Source organism: Pimephales promelas, chromosome 5 (assembly GCF_988280905.1).
Source record: "Pimephales promelas chromosome 5, fPimPro1.hap1.1, whole genome shotgun sequence".
NCBI classification, from domain to species: domain Eukaryota; kingdom Metazoa; phylum Chordata; class Actinopteri; order Cypriniformes; family Leuciscidae; genus Pimephales; species Pimephales promelas.
Genome location: NC_142773.1, coordinates 30,606,631 through 30,630,907, shown reverse-complemented (window position 1 = coordinate 30,630,907; position 24,277 = coordinate 30,606,631). Strand labels below are relative to the sequence as shown.

Below are 24,277 nucleotides of genomic sequence, written 5' to 3'. Positions count from 1 at the left end.
GAGACAAAAAAATGGGAAGAGTCTCCTGTTTATAGCCCGACCAAATTCAACCTTGAAGGAGCGATGTGTGTGTTGGTTAGTATTATTGGTAACAGGTTAAGGAACAGGTTAACAAGTGGCATTATTGGTAATTGACTGACTTGTTTTCTTCAACATGTTGGCGCCTAGATACAGAGTCTTTTGACCTCGGAGGGACACTTGTACATAACTCAGAGTCCTGGTGGAAGCCATATGTGCTACTGCCTATCAGCCCATGTGTGGAAATTGACTGTTTATCTATTTCTTAGCCAATCAAATCATTCAACCCTAAGCAATGACATAGCTTAGATCTTGGTGTAGGATGTCATTGCTGTGACCTTTGTAACTGTAAGGAATGGCCTACAAACTCGAGTCTTAATGCTGACGAAACTACAAACTATCTTGAGTAAAATCTTCAATTGAATGCACTCCTGACTTGACTGTCTTCATTCATCTTATCTTGTTCTGGGTCTTTAATTGTATTATCCCCTTACAATAGCAACATCAACACTTGTGCATTATCTTTGTTTCCGGAGTTCACATGCCCACACTAACAAAAATCTTACCAATTTTAACTAATCTAAACAAATGACAGAATCCACACCAAAAACTATGCTACTGCAATTACAAAGGATACGCACACTAGATTTTGATCAGTGTCTATTACAACAGTAAAATATACAAAATAGGAACCAAACACTTTTTATAGGTCTGTTTATTAATATCAAGATGGCAAATCTGAGGTTGTAAAATATTTTCATTTAGGCTTTCATGACCCTTTGAAGGTTCAAGAAATGTTCACCCACTGCCACTGAAGCATAAATCAAAATAGTGATGAAATGAAAATGTCATTGTTAAACACGCATACCTCAAATTTTTTTCATAGTCAAGTTATTGATCACACCGAGAACGCTAAAAAAAAAGGAAAACCTTCATTTTTACAAATGGGTAGTACCCTGGAAAACTGAGATCCTACAGAGCTTTCATTCTGATAGGTAATGCCTTTAAAGTGCCAAAACATCAACACAATATATTCCCCATAGTCCACGCTTATCAAATTTGAAAAAAGAGAAACCCCTAGTAAATGAGTTAGAGCAATAACCACAACTTTAAAAGAGAAAACCAAATCTATGAGACCCCAATTCCTTTGGATGTTAGACTGACTAAATGTTAGACTGATCCAGATTGACCTTTGATGGAAGGGGTCCCGCTTCCTCTTGCTCCACCCCAGGAGATCTGATGATCACAAGAGAAGACTGCAGATAAGGGGTCAGTTTCGGGTTCTTCATGTACTCCATATCCCCATTTATGCTTAGCTTCTGTTGAAAGGAGGAGAATGTGTGGAACAGTTGGTTAAATGGGTTTGACTGCGAAATGTAATTGGCTAAGAAACGTGAAGCAGTTTACCTCAGCAGGGACATACTGTTCAACAGCAGTGGACACTGTGGCACAACAGATCCAGATCAGAACAAAGACAGACAGAACCAGAGTAGTGGTCAGGATCCAGCTAGGCAACCACGGGTTCCTACCAGTACACAAGATCATGATGGTTTATATTCAACAAGGCCAACAGATTGTGAATAATAAGAGATCAAGATGTGCCCAACCTTGAAAGGCAGTTGAAGAGCTTGTAATCATCATCAGAGTTGCTTCCATCAATGAACATGTCTCTGTCTCTCTCCTGAATGGAGCTCCTTGGGTAGTCTTTATAGACAGGGCTTTTCATCCCCTGATCTACAACTATCAAAAAAACAAGGGGTGCTATATTCGTATTGTGATCTTAAAACTTTTATTAGCCCTGTAAAGTATAATAAATAACAGCCAGACAAATCTAAACTTTACTTAACCTTTAGACAATGTATAAAAAAAGTTTTTTTTTTTGTTTTTGTTGAGAATCAGATTTAAAAACATCAGGCTTTTCCCACTCATATATTATGATATAGGAGAAAATGTAGCTTCTACTTCAGGAAAAATAAAATAAAATAAAAACTTATTCAGAGGCCCAAAATGCTGATAAATTAACAAATAAAAGTTCCTCAGATATCTGTTGTATCATATTTTATACAATAACTAAATAAATATATATTTGGATAATTAAGTTAAGCAAAGGGTTTGTATACATGACAACGATGTACAAAAAACTGAAAAGTTTAAGTAAAGCTAAGGGTAACATTTATGACAACTGTACTAAAAACGGGAAAGTTTTTACTTTTTGTTTTTCGTGTACAGACGGCAATATTGTCAAAATGATCCCTGTTCACACTGATCCACAAAAATGATTGGCAATGTTATTTTGTAAAAACTACAAGCCTATAGACTGAACACGTAATATGCATGTGCATGAGGTCATCGTTTTCACAAATTTTGAAATATTGCTAATATAAAAGTTATAAAAATCATTGAAGATTTCACAGCAAAGAGATATCTGTTCCAGGACCTGAAGGGGGCTTTCTATCAATGATCGATCAATCAGATGACAGAAGACATGTAGCTTGTGTGCAACAAGTTTTGATCATATTGATAAATCAGAGGCCTTAAAACTGCTGCCTTATATGGTTATGAGAAGAATGCTAAGAGGGTGTAGTGGAAAGTGACACATTTAAATCAGGGCCTTTGCTGGCCAATCATGGCTGTCATTACATACTTCATTACATCATTTCTTAATGGTGCAGTCTGTAATTTCTGTGACACTGTGAACTGCAACATTTTCTAAAAGGTTTCACAAATCAGGTTTCATTTTTAATTTAATTTTGGACCTCATCATTTTGAATTAAAATGCCATAACTGGATCTTCTAGATATAGCATTGTGGACTTTTCTCCATTACATATTACGCATTTTCAATGATTTAGTCAGATTAAGCTCCATCCCTTTCTTACAATCGACAGTGATCTCGCATTCAGATCTGGCTCTGTCCAAGCAACAAACGATGCATTTAACCATGTCCCTGACCTACATTTTTGTTTTCTTTCCTGAAAATCTATTTCACTCCGATGTACATGACAATCCAAAAGAAAGGGTCTGCTAATTCTGTTACATTGTGACTTTAAACTAGTATGATATTATCCCTTGAATTCTCAGAGAAGTCTTAGATTAAGCAGGATTAGGCCTTAGTTCTATTAATTAATTAAATAGCTTTTTAAAAACGTCCCTTAGAAAACAGTACTGGTGTGCATCTTGAGACAAAACAATGGACCTGATATATTAAGATGCATACATGTAGGTTTCAGGTAAAACAGCTCAAACATGCATTTTAGTCTGGGACAGGGTTTATGCCTTGTCTGTGAAACCGGGGGTAAATAGCAAGAATGTTTGAGCTGTTTTACCTGAAAGCAACCTGTCTGAAAGCAAATAAAACGGTTATGAAGTGTGACACTTTCCACATCTTGCTTATTAATCAGAGCAGAAAGCGTGTAATGTGCAGTGCTCACAAGTGCTCTGTGATTCTTCAGTCTCGTCTGTCTGGAATTCAAACTGAGGGATAAACTGAATTTGTGGCTCAGACTAGAAAAGAGTGAAGAGCAAATATTGATCATTGGCACACAGAAATAAGCTTTACTACTTTATTCCAGAGATGCCCAAACTTTTAATATGAAGGGCTAAAAATCTAAATGGATTACAGGCAGGTGGCTTAAAAATAAAGGAGAACATTATATTCAACTATATTAAAATTTAATTTAAAAATAATCAAATTCACGTATATTACGTGTATTAACTATTTCAATACAAAAAAATACAAATAAAAATAAACAAATAGTTTAGAAATTAAGATGCTATAATGGTTTGGGCATATCTGCTTTATACACTTGTACCTCCTAAAGAATACAGTCTAAATATATATATTTTTAAAAAGTTTAATATAACATCACCACCACGTTACCTGGAAAATGACTACTTTGCCATCATCTGCCTGGAGATAAAATGTCCAGGATGAGGTGATAAAGCTGTGGGCTTGGCTCATCATATCTTCCCAGAAACCCCTCACCAAAGTCAGCGGGTATAGGAGATGTATTCTGGGCATCATCATCAACAACTTCGTACCCGGAAAAAAAAGAAGAAACATATAGTGACTCCAAAAAGCACCCTGGTTACATGCAATTAGAATTGCTCATGAAATGACTATGAGCATCCAAAGCTATTATGTTCTTCACACCTGCTCCATCCTTTGTTCTGCAAATGGCTGTTGGCTCTGGCATCCGAGATTGCACGCGTATCGCTCATCTGATTGGCTGTAGGCTTCACGACAGGCTGCAGGAAGTCAAACACACACAACTGGCTATAACAAAAATACCCTTTTTATCAACAGAGCAAAGCGAACCCTTTAAGGATTCAGACAATACTTTAATATTACCTGACTCGCATTCAGATTGGGTTTCGTTGAGATCCCTGCTGTCACCCACAAACTGACAGATGGAGAAGAGACGGCACCCTCTCTGACAGGCGTACAGGGCCTCCTCCTACAACATAAACAAACAGGCCACAAAAAAAATACCAGTTCCGCTTAGAACGTTGTTATTGCTGTTCGAATTATAGAACTTTACAAACAAAAGCTACAATGCACAAGCTCCTAATAAGACAAACTAATGAATGGTTGAAAATGTCATTTGCTTTTCTTTGTTCGTAAACAAAAAGAAACTGGTTAAATGTCTCGCACTCACCCGTGGATAAGTGTGCAAACTGTAAGTCATTTGACATGTTTTATGACAAGACGCAGTGTTTCCCAAAACACCATCGAAGACCTCGGAAGATGCCGAAGAGCTCGTAAATATGCAGCAAAAGCTTATCAAAATCCCGCAGGACTTTATAGCACTCATTTTTGTGAACGACCAAACAACAACGACTAAAAGATTCTTCCTTGTTTTGTGCAACGTTACTTGCCGAAATGTCGCGAGAACAAGTTGCAACGCAAATGCACTTCCTAGTTACAAAGGCGCAAGCGCCGTGAAGGCACTTCATGAGCATGGGGGACCGCGGGAAAACAATGTTACAACACTGTAAAAATGTTAAAAATAATATTAATTTATACTAACTAAAAAGTTTATTAAAATATAGATTCGAAGTAAGAATTTAAATATAAATATAATTCTAATTTAGAATAGAATTAAACGCATGCAAATGTAATTGAAACTAAATATTTTCCCCATATTATATTTATATTCGTTTTTATATTACCTCCCTCCCCTCTTGAGAAACAATGCTCATATTTGGTCATCTAAAAGATTTGAAACCTCTGGTTTAGAATTAAACGTTAAAAAATAGCTTGCAATTGGTTCGTCATTTAAATACACTACTTTAATGTTTATTTGGGATCAAATACTAAGAGCAAATACTAAGACATTTCAGAGAGAAGTCACATAAATTGTCTTTATTGAAAACCAAACATCTATACAACTGAAACTTACACTATTTTAATTTAAGTCAGTTTCAAGGGATCTAAAAACGATGACAAAAAAAAAAAAGAAAGAAAGAAAACATAATAAGACAATAGTGTTGAAGGAAGATTGCCCCAACCACTGCAGTTATTTTCTTTTCGGACATTTGGAACATCAAATGAAGCTCCTAAATGACATTATAAAACACCCAATAGATGACCCTTGAACACTGTTCTTGTGCCACTGTGAGTGAGCTTCAAAACAAGGATGGTTTAAAGAGGGAATGTCCCTCACACTGATTTACAGGACAAATTTGAGGCACAAAAGACAATCCAGGCATATTTTCATAGCCAGAAGTCTCAGTGTTTGCTTTTTTTGGATTTCTTGTGAGAACGGTGAGGTGATCGTGACCGAGATCTGGATTTCTTTGAGGATTTTTTAGGCGTTCTTGATCTGGACCTACGCGACCTCTTGGGTGTTCTTGGGGGTGAAGGAGACCTAAAATCATTTTTAAAAATGAGACCAATTATTACATTTAGCTTGTAATGCTTGTAATGACAACACAACACACGTGATTGATTTTATGCTGTGACGTTGAAGAGATGAAATCATTAGTTTACCTTTTAGAAGACTTGCGGTTACTGTCTCTCGGAGAGTCTTTATAAGACAATCGAGAGCTGTCCTTCGTATAGGATCTATCAGAGCGCTCTGATCGTGGTGAGGGCGACCTGCCGCGCCTACTGCTGCTACTTCGGGTGGGGCTGGGGGAGGGACTGTGTCTCCGTTTTCTGTAAATAAACAATCTTAAATGCATTGAGTTCTCCATTTCTGAAAGACATTTACTCATTTGCTGAAAGAGTTTCAGGGTCTTATGCAGGGATCTTACTTTTCTTTTCTGCCTGGTGTGGAGTCATCTTTGTCCTTCTCTTTGTGGGACACATCAGCTTTCTCTTTGTCTTTTCTTTCTTTTTCTTTCTCTTTGTCTTTCTCTGTCTCTTTCTCCTTCTCCTGAACAATGCCCCCAAAAAATATGGTTTCAAACAAAATGGAAGGACTAAAATGAATGTCAAAAACAATTAAGCTGATACTAACCCGCTGTAGTAACTTGTCCCGGTAAAGCTCTACTTGCTCTTGAATACTCTGTCCAGATTTTTTGGGTCGTTTTCCAGATTCAAGCTCGTCTTGAAACTTCATGACTTTAAGCTGTAACACAGACAAAGAAAAACATGATGGGATCAAGAATATGAAGCATTATGTTTAGTACACTTATTAGCATTTAGGTATACCTCAATTTCTCGAAGTTTGGCACGTTTCTCTTCGCTCATCTCAAAAAATTTAGCAGACTTTGAATCATATTCTTCTCTAACAGGATTACTGTAGGACTGCTGCTCTGCAGCACTGGAACCTCTGAGAGAGTCTTTACTTTCAGCTTCACGTGTTGAACTATGACAAGAAAGTGAAAATTAGATCAAAACTGTATGGCAAATGTATTGGTGATTTTTGTGATTACTATAAGACATTTTAGAAATCATTTAATAGAGATTAAATTTTTAAATTGAGCTCAACAAGAAAACATTATCAGTACAGACATTTCTAACACGTTTGCATTTGATTATACATTTAATAATCATGAGTTTCCCAAGCCTAGTAGAACTAGGAAAATGTACCTTGATTTACTTTTCTCAGATTCATCAGGCAGATCAAAGATTTCCCATTTTGACGTGGTTACAGCTAAAAATAGAAAAAAAATCTATTTCATGATGTGCACAGGAGGTGGTAACTAAGGTTTCGATGATATGATAAATGTAATCTGAACCAACCTTGAGCTTCCAAAGCAGCACCATCCACTGCCTCCCATTTTGACGGAGCGACCTTAAAACCTGGTTTTTGATCAACTAAAGAAGAAAAAAAAAAATAGAATTTTTTTCCAAAACAAATTTCTTTTAGAACATCTGCCATGACATTTAGAAATTCTAATGTAACTGTAAAGTATATTCCTTTCGATATTGGAATAAGGTGATGTGTTAAGTCTATTAAGTGTGAGTTGAGTGTATGAAAGGTAAAATAAATAAATAAACAATGTTGTCAGCATTCTTACAAGGAATACCATCCAGATCATCATCTGTTCCCTTGATGGGCATTCCATCCAGGTCATCGAGTGGTGCGCCATCAATTGGCGCTCCATCGATGGGCATGCCGTCCACATCATCGAAAGGAGCGCCGTCCAGCTCCTCTTCCACAATAGGAGCACCATCAATGTCCTCAGTCCTTTCTGGCAGCTAAGTAAAAACGCAATAAAAACGCAATAAACGCACTTATCATTGACATTATATGAGTCATAACTCAATTAGTCAATCTCTACCAAACTAACCTCTGGCACCAGTTCTTCAATCTCCTTTTCAGGATCGAGACTTACGAGTCCCAGGAAAATGTTTTGAAGTTTAATCAGGAACGGATCAGGATACACTGCCCAGTCTTCCCATGCACGGAAACAGGACATTACTCGTTGCTGTGAGGACCAAAATTGAGAAACGTCAAATCCAGATTCTAACTATTATAAAACCAGTATGGGTTAAAAATTTGAGCCGAATGGCGTACCTTAAAATTCTCTGATTGTAAGTGGCCCTGTATCGTCTTATAAGTGGCATTTAGGTCCGAAAAAATCTGACAAAGTTTTGTTTCAAAGCTATAAAAGAATAAAAGACAAACACATTTAAAAAAAAGGCAAACAAGAACTAATAACTTGATAGCGCACTTAAAAATAATTGTAAAACTTACAATTTTCTGTAATAAGAGGCATTAGCAACTTTTGCTGAGGAGTTATACAGCACATCTGACACCAAATATAACCTTGCAATCTGAGGGAGGACAGAAATGCAGATGTAAACAAAAGAGATAAACGAAACAAATCAATCATAATTGGCAATCTTAATTCTACAGTAGAAGTAACCTTCTTTGGCAGAGGTGTTTTAAGTATGGACAGAGACTCAGCAATGCATTCCACTATTTCCTCAGCAGCATCGGCATGCGTGAGGCAGAAAAACATGCCGTCAGCTATGTCGCTCCTCCTTGGAGTGAGACCTCGGAGTAACTCTTCCAGTTTATCCCTCTCGCTGCAGCAGACGAGAGTATTTAGTACACACAACCAACAATACTGAAAACAACCAAAATCCTGGTAGCTCCACACTATAAGAATTCAAGATCTCCATAGATTCCATTAAGACAGATTTCAATACGAAGACATACTCGTCTTTCAAGGTGCCCTTCTTGCCACTTTCTTCATCATCGTCATCATCGCGCTCCTCCTCTTCAGGAGTGCCATGTAAATAAGGGTTGAGAGGCGGTGGTCGCCAGAAAGATCCGTTCTTAAACATTCTGAAGTCTTCTGTTTTCCATTTTGTTGGAGATTCGCCCTATGAGTGGACATTTTGAAATTTCATGTCTGGACATTTCAATAACTTTTTGACAAAATCCAGAAAATAAATAAGACTAACCTGTAATATGGTGTATAACTTCCACCGGTAATAAACATGAGCTGGACTTTGATTTTCAAATAAAAATCTGTTGAAACACAAATAAATTCTGTCTTATTTCAATTACTCAAGATCTTTTCTTCCATATTGTGACTTATGTCTGACCGAAACACTGAATTATTGGAAAAAAAATTAGGGTGGGGGTTTCTATTAATTGATTGCAGATTGGATGGAGGCAGAAAGGGGCAGAGTTTTAGCAGACGATGACTGGAGAAGTCTGTCATTTTACTGGGAGATCCAGTTATGACATTTTATTTTAAATGAAAAAGTCAAATAGTTTCTAAAACATGCATTTGCAAAATAGATGGCCATTTCAAAAAAGAATCCTCATTTATAAAAATGCACTAACCTGTACAGTGGATTATTGATCTCTCTGTTCATGATCATGGCTTCAAACATGGGACCCTCACGCACAACAAACTCGATCATTCGATGGATGAGAGAGAGCAAATTCCTACGAGAAAAACACAGTTAAAGCGAAACAGATTCAGCGCCATCAACAGCCACACCTACACAAATGCTACATTATGACATTTTGATGAAATGCAACATCCTTGCACTTACTATCCATGAGTCAATTGACATGTTTGTGTTTTTAACATTAAAACTGACTGGCAGTCTAACAGCTTGTAACACTCAAAACATTTCAAGCCTCTCTACATCTACATCTGAGTCTCAGCCATAGCATTCTGCCCTTGCAACTTATAAATGGACGTGCTAATGAGATACTAAATGTGAGGCCGAGTGTCAGTGATTTTTCTTGCTTATTGACAATAGACAAGTGTGGATGGAGAGGGACAAAATCATGTAAGCACTTTAGAGTCAGTTAAGATATAGGGACAACAATTGGCTTCCTGACTGGCTCGTGAAGTGGCCGATAAAATCAAGAGATGATGTTTTTCAAATGTATTGAAACACAAATCACAAGTATTGGAGCCGATCATACCAATGTCAGGCAATCATTCTGTATACTTTCCCCAATCCATCCTGTGACGCTTTTCTGGTCCCTCGCTGCTGCAGACAGTTCAACTTGTGCTGCTCACCAAGGCCAATGTCAAAGGTCACTGAGACTATGGGGATTGGGTGTTGCTTTTGTGCCATGATACTGGGGCAGTTAAAGTGAGCAATAGCCAGAGGGTTGTTTTTTGTGTAACTGTCAGGTGAATGTGTATTGTGTAGTGTTTTAGTTGCTAAATTAGTAGTGCTGTAAAGAATAACATCTGATGTAGTGTGTCTGATTAAACCTGAACCCCTCAAAATCGAGTGGAACAACCGGTCAAGCATGCCATAACGCTAAAACCTGGAACAGTTCTGTCTAAAAGGAGGCTCTACAAACAACAAACAGCAGTCATTCAAAATGTTTACAGTTTGAAAGTTTGAGGCTGGTTAGATTTTTTAATGTTGTTGAAAGAAGTTTCTTACGCAAGACAAAGTAAAAGAGTAACATTATGAAATAAAGTTATTTGAAATTGTATTTCTATTTAAATTTATTTTTTAATTAATTCCTGTGATGGCAAAGTTGACTTTTCATCATCATTACTCCAGTCTTCAGAGTCATGTCATGCTTCAGAAATCATTTTGATATGTTGATGTACTGCTTAAGAATCACTTATAACCAATGCTAAAAAACGTTGTTTTTTTTAAAATGGAAACCACATTTTCTTTAGTATTCTTTGACAACTAGGTTAAACAAACAACATTTATTCAAAACAAAAATTGCTGCAACGTTATAAAAGTATTTCTCACTATTGACTGACCTCAAACTTTTGAACAGAAATGTGTCAACCAAAACAATAAGCCCACAGAACTCTCTGTACTGCAGTATGATGCAAACCCTTTGTAGAGAAATGCAATGCATGTGTGTGATTTGTACTGTTAGTAGCTGCTCCTGATTTTCATGCAAGGCCTCAACTATTGCTCACTCAAACCAGCCTCTGGTAGCATGGATATGGCCAATCTTTAAATCTACAGAGATGGGATAAGTTCTCTACATTTCATAAGAATTTGGAAAAAAAGAAAAACATGTACCTTTCTGTTGGGATAACCACTTTGACTATGGCTTGCGACAGAGTCTGGATATGAAGTCACATCAGATAATAAACATAGAATATATGTGAGTATTGTTAAAAAGAAACAGGCATAACACTAAATGCAACATATACTCCTACAACAACAAACGTGTTCTACGGTGTCAGTTTTAAGACTTGACTGAACACATTCCTTAGAAAAAGAGGCAGTGAAATCATACACAATCTACATTCATAATATATATTTTTAAAAAGTCTCTACATTTCTTTCAAGCAGACAGTTTCAAAGGAGAACAGTTTTAGCTTAACTTGCATTCAAAACCTTTAAAATCTCTTGTGCAATGTCAATAAGTAATCTACACTCCAAAACACTTACCGGTACAATCAGCATGGTACACGCATAACATAATTTATAGGATTTTAGTCAAATTGCACAATTCTATAAACAAAAACTTTTTAAAAAGAGCTAGATGTCTGCTAAAAATGTCTGCACCTCTTTCACACACAAAAATAAAATGCATATAAACAAACATTACTAAGAAAGTGTTTTACCCTAACTACATTTATGACCATGCTAACCAAAATCTTTTTGTCCCACGTATGCCAAGTTACCTTCTCAAACTCCTCTTTGCACTTCGGAGGGGGGGGCATTGAAGCGTTGGGGTTCTTCAGCCTCTCTTTTGGCTGGGCATTGAAGGGCAGTCCGGAGGGTGGAGGTGGGAGGGTGTGCTCCATCATTGAAGGTGGAATGTATATTGGGTGAGGAGGAATTGGTACACCTTTGCCCCATCCCAGTTTCATTTCAAAATTCATTATCATTTTGCCTGAAATGATCAGAATTTGCCAAATTATTCATTAGTTCCAAGAGGGAAACAAACAAAGTCATTAAATAGAATGATAGATTTTAGTGGTTGACCGATTCAAATTTTTGATGGCCAATGCCGAAATCTTAAGCCACTTCTTTCCACCATTGAGATGAACGGTTCTAAGAGTGGTGAGGAATAGTTATAGATATATCCATTTGAGTTTGGTTTGGCCAGGCACAATTTCTCAGCCTGGAATTCTTGGTCAGCTAACCGTGCTGGTAGAATGCATGTTTTGACGTCGCCACTCAGGATTGATCACTTGTCTGTTGCCAGTTTCTCTGTAGCTGGCCAAGCTTGCTATTTGAGCGAAGTAAACAAGTTAATAATAGAAATATCCGATCATCCTCCATAACACGGTGGCTATTTACATCTCATACTGTCTGTAAACGCTTGCGTTATCAAGGCAACAACTGATGCATTTGTATTACATTTCAAAAAGCTCCGTTGTCAGCCCCAGTGAAAACTAAACCATATCTGTCCGGCTGGGCCGGATTGGCACGGATGGAACAGTAAAGCAACAAGAATGGTTTGGCCAATTGGTGGAAAAGAGGCTTTAGAGAGAAGGGTGGCCAATATAAAGCTGATATAGGCCTATATATATCATTTCACAATTTAAAGGAACACTCCGACTTTTTGGGACTTTAGCCTATTCACCTTACCCCCCAGAGTTAGATAAGTCCATACATACCTTTTTCATCTCCGTGCGTGCTATAAGTCTGTTTGACGCACCCACCGCTAGCCTAGCTTAGCACAAAGACTGGATGTGAATGGTTGCAGCTTTCATACTAATCCAAATGAGTGACAAAATAACGCAAACGTTTTCCTATTTACATGTTTTGGTTTGTATAGTCACAGAGTGTGCAAATATCAAGGCCATATGAGACACAGACATCTTTTGACCGTATAAATACTATATTTTCTGAAGGCGAAGCACTGCTACTTGGGCGGAGTGATAACAATCACCTGAGACGCACCGTGACGAGGAGCAGAGAGTTCGCTTCGCTCAGCGTTGGAATAAAGAGTCAGCAATTACTAACGTTAGATAGAAAAGCATAGTTTATCATGGGTGTTTGCTTTATTGTATGAGCTGTGACAATAAACAGGGGAGACCAGGTAATACAGTACCATGTTTCATTGATTTCCAACCAAAAACGCACCCAGATTTATAAATATCACATGAATAAATAATTATTATTACAGGAATCAATATATTTTAAATGCAATTTATTAGCTGAACCAAATGTATTCAACAGTAGCCTATATAATATACAGTATTGCATTACTATAGGATAGAATAAGGGGAAAGTAATAGCACAAATTGTTTTTGCACAATGAACTCACAGCCTATCGTACCCTTTTGCACGCTCAAGTTCGTTATTTCCATGGTTATTTCAAATTTAGGCTACTAGGCGCGCCGCGCGCAGGGTGCAAGTTCAACGCGGTTATTGCGCTCGTTTTTTTCCCCAAGCGCGTCCGCACCGCATCAAGATAAAAACATATTCATACCCTAATCATATAATAGTGTCACTAACGTTACATTAGCTCTGGCTAATAGCACAGTTACAGTAGGTCATCTAAAAACATAACGGAACACTTACCTCAGCCGCAGGTGATCTTGTCCTGTCTGTGCTATCGATGGAATGGCCGTATCCTTCAGCACATTATGGTCCGTGTGGCAAATTCCATTTTTTCAAAATAGTCGTCCTCATTGAAATGTACCGAGCAAACATAATGTCCCTTGATAATCTTAGGTGTGTTTGGATAAATATCCAGAGTAGCCTAAGTTAGCCATTTCTTCATCCAGTCAGCGTTTTTAGTTGGAATTCTGTGAAACATGGTATTACCTCCCCTGTTTACAGTCGCAGCTATTTACAATAGAGCGAAAACCCATGACTCTAAACTACGCTTTTACTATTTATAAATTGCTGACTCTATTACCCAAACACTGAGTGAACTCTCCGCTCCTCACCACGGCGTGTCTCAGGTGATGCGGTTATTACTCCGTCAAAGTAGCAGTGCTTCGCCTTCAGAGAATAGTTCCCAGGTTTTATACGGTTAAAAGATGTCTGTGTCTCATTTGACTTTGTTATTTGTACATTATGTGACTATACAAATCACAACATGTAAATAGGAAAACGTTTGCGTTATTTTGCCACTCATTTGGATTAGTATGAAAGCTGCAACCAGTCACATCCAGTCTTTGTGCTAAGCTAGGCTAGCGGTGGGTGCGTCAAACAGACTTATAGCACGCACGGAGATGAAAAAGGTATGTATGGACTTATCTAACTCTGGGGGGTAAGGTGAATAGGCTAAAGTCCCAAAAAGTCGGAGTGTTCCTTTAAAGATAGTAAATAACAAGCACAATTTCTGCAATTATATGTAATTATTTTACATAATATTTAGTCAAATTAATTTGAAGAAAATTTGGGGAAAAAATGATAAATTTAACAAAATAAACAGATTTATGCTTCATATAGCAACTTCTTGATTCTGTAATCCTATAAGAATTTCTCACAAAAAAGTATTTGCTGAATGCCACCAGTACATATTTAAAAAATCTAAATCAATATACCATTTGCCTTTTTAATTATTAGACAGACATTTTAAACACAGGCAACTAATAGAGGAGGAGAACGGGAGCTCCTGCTAAGGTGCTGTGTTGTTAGAACTGTCATAATAAAAGTCCCACTTCCAACACTTCTCGGCCAAATAAGAAACCTTATTTGCCGATGTGAAAAAAAGGAGCAAAATAGCATCCAATGCATCATGTTATATTGGTTGACCACTAATAGATCTAAATAAGAATATATTTACCATTTAAATTTTTAAGTGCGCGTTCAGCATCTCTTCTCGTCATGAAGGCTACAAAACCACAATTCCTTTCTCTGGCCCTCTCCTCATCAGTTCTGGGCCACATAATTTTGACACTGGCTAATGGACCATAGCGACCGAATTCCTGACAGAGCATCTCCTCGTTCATCTGGAGGGTGAAAGAGCAGTTTTAGAATGAAAATTGTGCTTGAGACGTTACTTAACAATAAATCACCAGGGGAAAAAAGATCAGCTACCTGAGGATTTATGTTCCCCAAATACAGATTTGTAGTTGTAGGATCACCAACGTCATGAGAGCCAGGAGCTGAATCATCCAAGACTGAAAAAAAAGAGAAAAAGAGGCTTCGAATAACAACTGACATTTTACCATCCCTTCTTTCATGATGGGATAACATAAACAGCAAAAAGGCCACTGCATTACACAGTATATAAAACAAAATTACCACTGGACGGACGGTTTCTTCGTGAAGAACCATCCGCTAAAAGCAGAAGAAAAGCAGTGTGAATTTTGTTTCCTGAATCTGAAAGTGTATACACTGCTGAATTGTGGCAGGGGCCGAGACGTGGAGGGGGGGGGGGGGGGGGGGGGGGGGCACAAACTTGACTGGGTCTGACACCATGTGTGAACATAGGGTGAAACTGACTGTTTTGATGGGAAAAAAAAACAAGAACTTACAGGATCGCTTTCCTTCCATTGTGGGAAGAGGCTCAAAACGACTGACTCGGCCCTTCAACCTGTGACGCTCATCGCGCTCCTCCTGTATCCTACAAAAAAAAAAGCATAGCATTACATTTGAGATCATCATATTAATGGTGCTGTCATAAGTTAAAGCTGCAGTTCACAGGTTTTCCTCTGTCTTCATGTGTGTTTGAAATCTTCACGGAATGATCAACTTTAAGGAAGTTTTAATTCGACACTGCACAGTGCGGATGAATCCAATGTTTGAGAAGAGTGTGCAGCTGTCAGTCACCGCACTGGTGTGAATATTGCCATTCAGAATAACATATTATTCTTTTTGGAAATATGAGCAACATAAGAATTTTCACCAGAAAATGTCATCTGAGCAAGTAATTTCCACTTTTGTTCTGGTTCTGACATTGTAGTAAATCTAAATCGCTTTGACGCAAAACCGTGCAAATTACTTTGTTCTCAAATTATTTATGTTACCAAGGTCAGCATTGTGTGACTTCATGTAATGTCCTCCCAATATGTATCCTTGTTAATCATATCAAGTGCAGTGAGAAAAGGCTATAAGGCTGAATCCTAATTCACCCCTTGGGACACTACCCCTTGTTTTCGAGTGTACCCCATGGCCCTTAAAACGGAGTTACAAAGGCCAAGGGGTTGAAATATTCCCCTACGAAATGGAACAAGCCTTCATGAACCCGATACGTCATCAGTCGTCGGCGATGGCTCTGCCGTTACAGAGTTTGTACAGGATTTTGACAACAACTGATAATCAGCGCAGCTGCTCTTAACTTTGAATAAACATGATGATTATAACATCCCTTCCTCGAAATGTATGTCTTTTCTGATCGGAAAGGTAATTTATTATACCATTACTTAATTTAAAAGACTATAGTGCTATTATAAGAGTAAATAAAGTGCGTGGTGGAATCATCTGGCGCTAAATTTAAATGTTTAACCGTTTGCGATCCATCTCGCTGGTGATTTCCGATGCATTCCGCGAACTTTTCTCTTAGCCCTCCGTTTGGAGTGTGCCTCTGAAAAATATCCGTTTCGAGGGCTATGTAGCCCTACCTCTTCGCCCTACCCCTCGATCTCAACAAGAATCGGGACACCCTACCCCTAGATGTGAACGCGCAAAACGGAGGGGTAGGAATAAGGGGTAGGGCCAAGGGGTGAACTGGAATTGAGCCTAAATCTTCACCTCCAACATCCTCACATGCAATATAGCCTACTAGCCGAGACTCCTTTATGTGTACAGATGTGACGTAATGACTCAATATAGCCTACTAGCTGACTCTTTTTTTATGTGTACAGGTGTGACATAATGACTCAATATAGCCTATTAGCCAAGACTCAAGACACATGTGTACAGATGTGACGTAAAGACTCGATATAGCCTACTAGCCGAGACTCCTTTATGTGTACAGATGTGACGTAATGACGCAAAGACATGCTTGAATCTCCCGCTGAAATCCACCAGTACCACTGGAATTAAAAACATTATTTCAAGCTTTCCCTTTTGAATCGAGCTAAGGCAAGCAGATAGTTTTGAACATTGGCTGGTTATGTATTTTCTCAAATATGTATTTTAGATCATTTTTAACCCCCCAAAAAGCTACCATCTGCAGCTTTAAATAAAAGTGCAAAGAACACCTACTGTTTCAGTTCTTCTTTGAAGAGTTCAAGGTTGCTTTTCTTCTTTTCTTTATCCCCCTTCTTCGATGCCTAGGCAATATAATAGAAAAAGAACAGGTAAATAAAACAAAATAGCTTTTTTTGTTTTTGTTTTTATAAAGAAGGTCAAAAGAAAATAAATGACTCACATTGCGTTTATCTATTGTTAAAAACTGTGGTGGAGTATCCAATGGTAAAAAACTTTTAGCCTCCAAAATTCTTGACTTCGGTTTGTAGAGCTTTCCTTTTTTTTCATCGACTGCCGCTTCCTCTGTAATGGATATGCAATACATATTAAAGCAGGGACAATTAAGTAATGTACATAAAAAATACCATTTTGCATAATTTGAAAGAAAAGGCAAAGTAATTTCAAATATTATTTAAAAAAAGTTTGGAATTTTGGAAATTATTTTTTAGATTCCTAATTTTACAACACTAAATCATAAAATTTCCATTTCAAATGAATTCTGTTCTTTTGATCTTTCAATCTTTCAATGAATATTAGAAAAATATCTATCATGGTTTTAAAAACATTGTTAATAAAAAAAATTATTCTTGAGCAATCAATCAGCATTTTAGAATGATCATTTTCCAGTAATTCCAAACATTGCGACGCAGATGACACATCGTGTGATCAAATACACACAACTTGTTAACACTTCACAGCGCCACCCAGTGCATTTAATTATAACAGCGAGTTAGTACTTGGGATTTACCATGGATTCACTGCATTTACGGCCTGCATTTAAGCAACGTAGTAAAATTTGAATAGTATTTTATTTTTCGAATAATAATTACAGATCGAATAGTCGCGCACAACCCTAATTAATAGTGACATATGTAGAAATTATTCTTTCAACAGACGCGACTGGATAAGTGTGTCCTTTCTTTTGTGAAATAAACCTAACAGTGTCATGCTAAATCACTTTATTTCTGTGTGACTGATGTGCAATTTTGATCAATGTATAATTTTTTTAAATTTATACCATTTTCTTGATGGTTGTATTGAGGACTCCAAATAATGAAGAAAAAACCTTGATCTCAAATAAAGAGTTCAAACTTATGGTCACTGCAGCAACATCCAAATGATAATCCTACCTTTTGTGGCATTAGCAATCCCACCCCGTACAAACGTCTTCACTTTTCCTTCACCTCCCTCAAACGCAGCAAGAAATTCTTCGTAGATCTCCGCAGCTGCCCTTTCATCCTCCTGTGAAAAAAATCACAGATTGCAAAAGTGGAATAATGTGAATAAAGTGGAATTATGTTAAACTTGTGAGATTTATTGGGCTGTAACAGTTACCAATGCATTTATGTTCTGCATTGATAATACTGATTTTTGGTCTAACTGGAATATGTACTATGTACTATCAATTGTGCTATTGTGAATATGAACAAGATAACTGACTATAATGCAGTGAAATTCTAAATTTCAAAAATTATTTAGAATATTGATACACTAAGAAAAGTGCCAGAGAGTAATTTTCCCTGAAGATTGACAAGACTGGGAAGTATTTTTGCAAATCAGTGTCCTTATAGGAAATCAGTAAAATGCAAGTCAGTTAATACTGAATTTTGCATCTTGAAGGGATAAATCACCCTAAGATGAAAATTAAGTCATCGTTTACGCACTCAGGAGTTGTCTAAAAAAAAAAAAACAGTCCCACTTGGCTCGTACATATAATAGCAGTGAATATGGCGGCGACCAGTATCAAGATTTTTTTTTTTTATTAATTTTATTTTTTTTAAAGATGAAAAAGTATCACAGAATGATCCCTTGTGACACACACAGTACATTCCAAGTGTTTTTTTGGGGGGTATACGGTAGTATGCAAATCGAAATGTAATGTATTATTTAAACAAAAATCCTGACCTTGGCTGCTGGTCTTTGTGCACAGTTACGAGACAAGCGCATTCGTGAGACTCTGTTAGCACTGCAGTTCACTCCTTCTCGCCCAGAGAAGGCACACAAGTTTAAGAAATCTAGATTACCAAAAACACGACATGAAATACAACCGTTGTGCCGCCTTCTCTGAGGGGAATATATCTGTTGTGTTCGTAATAACAGCAAGTTACTGCATTCACATCTGTCAACTGTCATTCTGACTGTCATCTGACTGACAAATGGCGCTTTTCCACTGCATAGTACGGTACGGTTCGGCTCAGTACGCTTCGACTCGGCGCGGAACAGTTCGGATCGCTTTTCGTTTCCACCGCAGTAGTACCCCTTCAAAGTGTGTGGGACTGATCGATATTTGCGCGCGCCTCTACTGCCATGACATCATCTTAAAAGCACCACATTTTCAAACCCACAACACAGGAACAATGGAGACTATCGAGGGGATGGTGTTCCTGATTCTCGGTATGTGGTTGTTTTTAACGGCTAGACGGAAAAATTTGTTTAAAATGAGGCTGATGGCAGCAAAACAAAAATACTGCTAAAAAAGAGTCTCGTGTCGCAAATCCAATGACGCTAGTAGTGACGCAGGGAATGACGATTCTGTCTGACCAATCAGTGATCTGCAGTGTTTCACGTCACATTTTAGTACCCGTACGGTACGCTTGGAACCTCAACAGACCAGGTACCATTTAAAGCGACCTGAAGCGAACCGTACTGTACCGTACCATGCAGTGGAAAAGCACCACAAGTGAGACGTACCGAACCGAACCGTACTATGCAGTGGAAAAGCGCCTAAACAAAGATTTCAACTCAGTGAAGAAAGTACACATACTTTTTTGGGATTTCAAGGAGTTGCATTTCATGTCACATTTTAATTCATCTTGATTTCTCTCAACTTGTGTGCTTTTTCTGGGACCGTTGGAGTGAAATGCGGCACTAATAAGAGTCTCACAAAAGTGCAGTTAAGACCAACGACAGGATTTTTGTAAAAGTTACGTAACTTTTGGAACAGAACTGCATGCGTTTAGCAGAAGAACATTGCTACTTCTCTCTGTTTGGCTATGACGATTTCGGTTTGTTTTTCACCAAACCCTATGTTATACCCCCCTGAACACCTGGAATATACAACACGTCGTATCAGATGATTCTGTTGTTTTGTTTTTTTTTTAACGCTTGAGGCTGGTCGATATTCATTGCCATTAAATGGACGAATGTGAGCAGGACACATTTTTTATTCTCCTTTTGTGGTCCATAAAAGAAAGAAGGGCACACTGCATTAGAACAACACCAGGTAATTGAATAAATGATGACTTAAAGCGATGATTCACCCTAACATTAAAATTAAGACTGGAAATGGAACACACTAAAATCTTAAAATCTAAGCAGATTATGAAATATAAGGTAGAGAAATCAATTACTAAATGACTGAGAATCACACACGATCAGAATTTCAAGTTGTTCTGAATTTATAAAAAAATATATATATATATTCAGCCATACCAGAATTAGCTACAAGGTAAATTTCATCTGTCGTCCCTGGGCAGGAAAACATGAGGCCCTTTCACACTAGGATAAGGAGATTCTACGAATTTGGCATTAGACGATGTCTATGACGATGACATCGGGAAAGGGAGGGGGATTCGTAATATTCTCATTAGCCTACATCTCATCAGCAATTTCGATTTTGGCACGCTCTGCAGCAGCTGAGCACTAAGAGCGAATGTACAGTGTTGTGACATAACTGCCAGATTCAAACGTGAGTGTTTGGGGGGACACATGATGTTTAGCCGATGCTGCATGATACTGTCCATCGGTCCAATCCTCTTTCAAACATATTTGATCTATGACTGCTAGTTGCCAGAGGCAGTCTGCAGGTTTTGGGCAGTCGGAGTTAACAGATTTCACTGAAAGTAAATGTACGATTGGGCACAGCTTTATTTTTTAGCTTTAGGCTATGAAACCGTCCAGAGGATTCAACCATGTTTGATATTTTGAGATGATTTTAAAACACATATTTTTAATTGATATGCAGTTCCTAGCAATGATCTGCACATTTCTGTGAATTCTCAGAATGACTTGAACTCTAGTAGCGTGTGATCCTTAGTCATTTAATGTAAGGAATTAGTCTGGTATTGGACCTCATCTACTTACCTTTTTCTTGAGTTCATCCTGCTCTTTCTTACTTAATGTTCTTTTAGCAACCGCCATCTTGCCGATACTAAAGGCCTTTAACTTACTTTCCAATAAAGCCTGCATGAAAATATGACAATATTTAATTATACAAGTCAGTAATGACATCCCCTTCCTTAATACATAGTCAAAGACCTTTACTTTTCATGCCTAGGGAAAAAATAGATGTTAGTGCATTCCTCATATACTAAAAACAAAACTGCACAAAGGAAAGGGGAAAAGGGAAGGAAATTAATGTCTATCTATCTTTACCAATGATTTGTTTAGCTTATGTGAAGTAAATATGCAATTATATTTTCATATATAGATGTGCACTTTGCAGTAACGTTAATAACCAATCACTGAAAACATCAGGACAGATGAGCTGGTGTGGCTATAACACAGATAAATATGTTTATAGCACTATATCAGCTGTGTATCCCTTTACTGTTGACCCTATCACGTGGCTATTACTAGTAAAGACGAAAATTATCACGTTAGCTCGTCAAAGCAAAAGGAGCAATATAGCACAACTTTGAACGCGTAAATAAGATATTCACAGCGCTATATCAAGCCCATCTTCTCTATATAGTAGTATAGCGTCCATCTATTAATGTAATACAGTAACGTTAACTAATTAATGCAAAGATGCGTTCGTGTTAGCTCTGTCAGCACACAATAAACACAAATTACATTACTTCATGATATGTGGTGGTGTAACGTTAGGTGAAGAGAATAAAAAACATAACAGGGTCAAATGCAGCATGTATGGCAAATAGATTTTACCCCGGGAATTTTTATTATTAAAACAAATCTGTGCAGCCGCCGGTTTCTAGCTGCTAACTACACTGCTAGCGAGCTAGCATCACAACCGAGCAACTCAATGGACCCTTTTCGTATCACAGAGCGCCACACCACTGAGTAAAACGCAATATTATTTCGCTTTTCTTGTCATAAACAAGAATGGTCGGCTTTAACATACTGAGGTGAAGTGGAAAAGTCATGAAATACCTTAGAGTTGGCTTTCTGCGCCCCACCTGGCGTTTTGTCCGCCATTTTGCCCGACACTGTGCAAGCGCGTGAAGCGCGTTCACTCTCCCAGTGTGAACGAGTCCATTTGACGTGACGGTGAAGACTGATCAGTCATGTTAATGTCCTGGTCCTGGCATAGGCCTATGTGCACAATCTGTAAAGTGTATTACGTGAAGTGTTATTGATGCACTAGACATTGAAATGTCACATGATGCAATTTTTAAACAATTGTTTTTGTACCAATGCAATGTACCAAGGCTAATTTACTCTGACCATTTGTTGGTTTTCTGGTAAAAGACTCTCTTGCTTGTTTTACGATGTTTCAAACTGTTTCAAGCTGGTCTCACATCCTGGTCAAGCTGGCAAAGCTGGTTTCACTCATTGACAAGCTGCCTTTACCCTTACCAGATGAAAGCCCGACCAAGATAACACCAGCCTTTACCCATACGAATGCCACCTTCTGTGCTAAACTGGCTTGCAAAGACAGACAAAGACAAGGCTATATAAGCTATGGGTCAATCAATATAATTTTTGCCAGTGTAAATTATTTTTTATTATAAGGCCTATCCAAACTTTCAGTGAAGTGTTTAGTTCCAGCAGATTCTTGCAATATGCATAAAGTAAAATCTACTCAAATATGGAAGTTCTGACCCACTCAGTATGCTACTCTAAAAAAGTTATTAACTACTAGTTAATTACATCTTTAAAATTGTGCCCAAATAATGTACTTCTCTCTAAATGTATTACATTACTTACATTATACTGTAATCCCATATCAACCTCAAACAGTTGAACAAAGCAAGGATAGACATGAAACAGCACTTTTAATTCTTTCAAATAATATAATGTTGCATAAATTATTCTTGAACTGACAAATGCATTTAAAGGGGAAAAATTACATTATTTTAACATTAGATGTTCATTTTGATACAATTGTCTATGTTTCTATAGTCTATACAGAATATCAGAAAATATCAGAAAAAAATATATCAGATATCAGAAAAATTAAGTGTTGTCATTTACTTTACTTTTTCAAAGGAAAAAGTAATTAAGTTGCAGTAATTAATTGCGTAGAAATGATTTACACACTGGACCCACTTTAGCACCCAGTATCAAAGACGTCTCTGATGCAGCACTTTGCAGTGATTGACATTCATTATTTATTGTTTATAATTTTGTATTTTCACTAATGTCATGCATATATGTTTTTTTTTTATTATAGCCTACAAACATTTTACAATTCTGCAACTTAAATGGTGCAAATGAATAATTTGACTCCAGATAAATTAAATGTGATTTTTGTAAGAATAATGATAATAAGAAGCATAAAAAGAAACAGCATGAATTCATCAACCCTAGAAATGAATATGCTGAATTGCTGACATGAAATTACTCCTTATGCAGTAAATTTCACATATCAAAACAGAAGCATGAAGAGTGTTCGCAAGGACTCCAATAAAGCTGATCATATTAGTAATCTTTGTTAAACAGCTTGAAAAGGTACACAATTTTCATATTCAAGCAAATACTTTATTTGGTAAAGTAAAATTGTATTTGAGGTGACAAGGCATTTTTTTTACAACACAACTTCAGGATAACCAGATTTCAACCAGTTTAAAACTATGTATTAGACAACAATGCACTGTCAAAAAAAATGAAAGAAAAAAAAAACATTTTGAATTTATGGTAGATAAACACTTAAAAATTATTTATACAATTGAAAAACGTAAGCCTGTCAGAAACCTTAAATAAACAAAAATAAAAAAGAAGGATGACCTTTGATTGACCTGTAGATGTGTTGACCATGGTGCTCAACATTAAAAAAATATCAGCCAGAGTCTGTATTTTGTTTGAAATTTCACAAAATTGTGAATACTTATGACCATGTGAAAGTATGCCAATGCAAACAGAGATGATGGAAGAGCTTTTTGTTAAGGTTCTAGAAATCTACCGGTCTGATGAACATTGCAAGTAGGCTTAGTGTACAAGGAATACAACATAAACATATTAAAAGAAACACTAGTCAACAAAAAGTCACAGCAAAAAAAAAAAAGCTTTAGATTTTTGAAGAATTTGTGGCTCCACTCTTGGCATTCACCGCGTGCCTTAATTGAAATGCATTAAATCAAGGTCCACTGTGAACACGTAAAGTGAGAGCCAAAGT

General features: G+C 37.3%; 2 protein-coding genes across 4 annotated transcripts; both read right to left on the bottom strand.

The window, feature by feature from the left end:
- Window positions 1-715: 715 nt before the first annotated feature.
- Window positions 716-4,908, bottom strand: tmem59 (transmembrane protein 59). The gene is made up of 8 exons (XM_039676497.2): window positions 4,676-4,908; window positions 4,369-4,474; window positions 4,171-4,265; window positions 3,898-4,050; window positions 3,449-3,521; window positions 1,626-1,758; window positions 1,426-1,543; window positions 716-1,337 (listed from the first exon to the last, which is right to left on the bottom strand). Exons 1-8 carry the CDS (start codon window positions 4,829-4,831, stop codon window positions 1,182-1,184), a joined length of 990 nt encoding a protein of 329 aa, XP_039532431.1. The 5' UTR covers window positions 4,832-4,908; the 3' UTR covers window positions 716-1,181.
- Window positions 4,909-5,367: 459 nt separating this feature from the next.
- On the bottom strand, window positions 5,368-22,239 carry u2surp (U2 snRNP-associated SURP domain containing). 3 transcript variants are annotated; one of them, XM_089131280.1, is made up of 26 exons: window positions 22,093-22,239; window positions 21,064-21,162; window positions 18,111-18,222; window positions 17,162-17,283; window positions 16,996-17,063; window positions 15,324-15,412; window positions 15,091-15,126; window positions 14,884-14,966; window positions 14,630-14,795; window positions 11,562-11,773; window positions 10,951-10,994; window positions 9,272-9,376; window positions 8,884-8,950; window positions 8,636-8,802; window positions 8,340-8,502; window positions 8,168-8,247; window positions 7,988-8,075; window positions 7,761-7,898; window positions 7,488-7,668; window positions 7,210-7,284; window positions 7,057-7,120; window positions 6,676-6,832; window positions 6,482-6,592; window positions 6,276-6,397; window positions 6,010-6,192; window positions 5,368-5,887 (listed from the first exon to the last, which is right to left on the bottom strand). In XM_089131280.1, exons 1-26 carry the CDS (start codon window positions 22,135-22,137, stop codon window positions 5,749-5,751), a joined length of 2,916 nt encoding a protein of 971 aa, XP_088987406.1. In that variant the 5' UTR covers window positions 22,138-22,239; the 3' UTR covers window positions 5,368-5,748. The 3 variants fall into 3 exon arrangements, with proteins under 3 accessions (XP_088987406.1, XP_039532429.2, XP_088987407.1); XM_039676495.2 differs by having other exon boundaries at window positions 6,010-6,177; XM_089131281.1 differs by lacking the exon at window positions 15,091-15,126.
- Window positions 22,240-24,277: the final 2,038 nt, after the last annotated feature.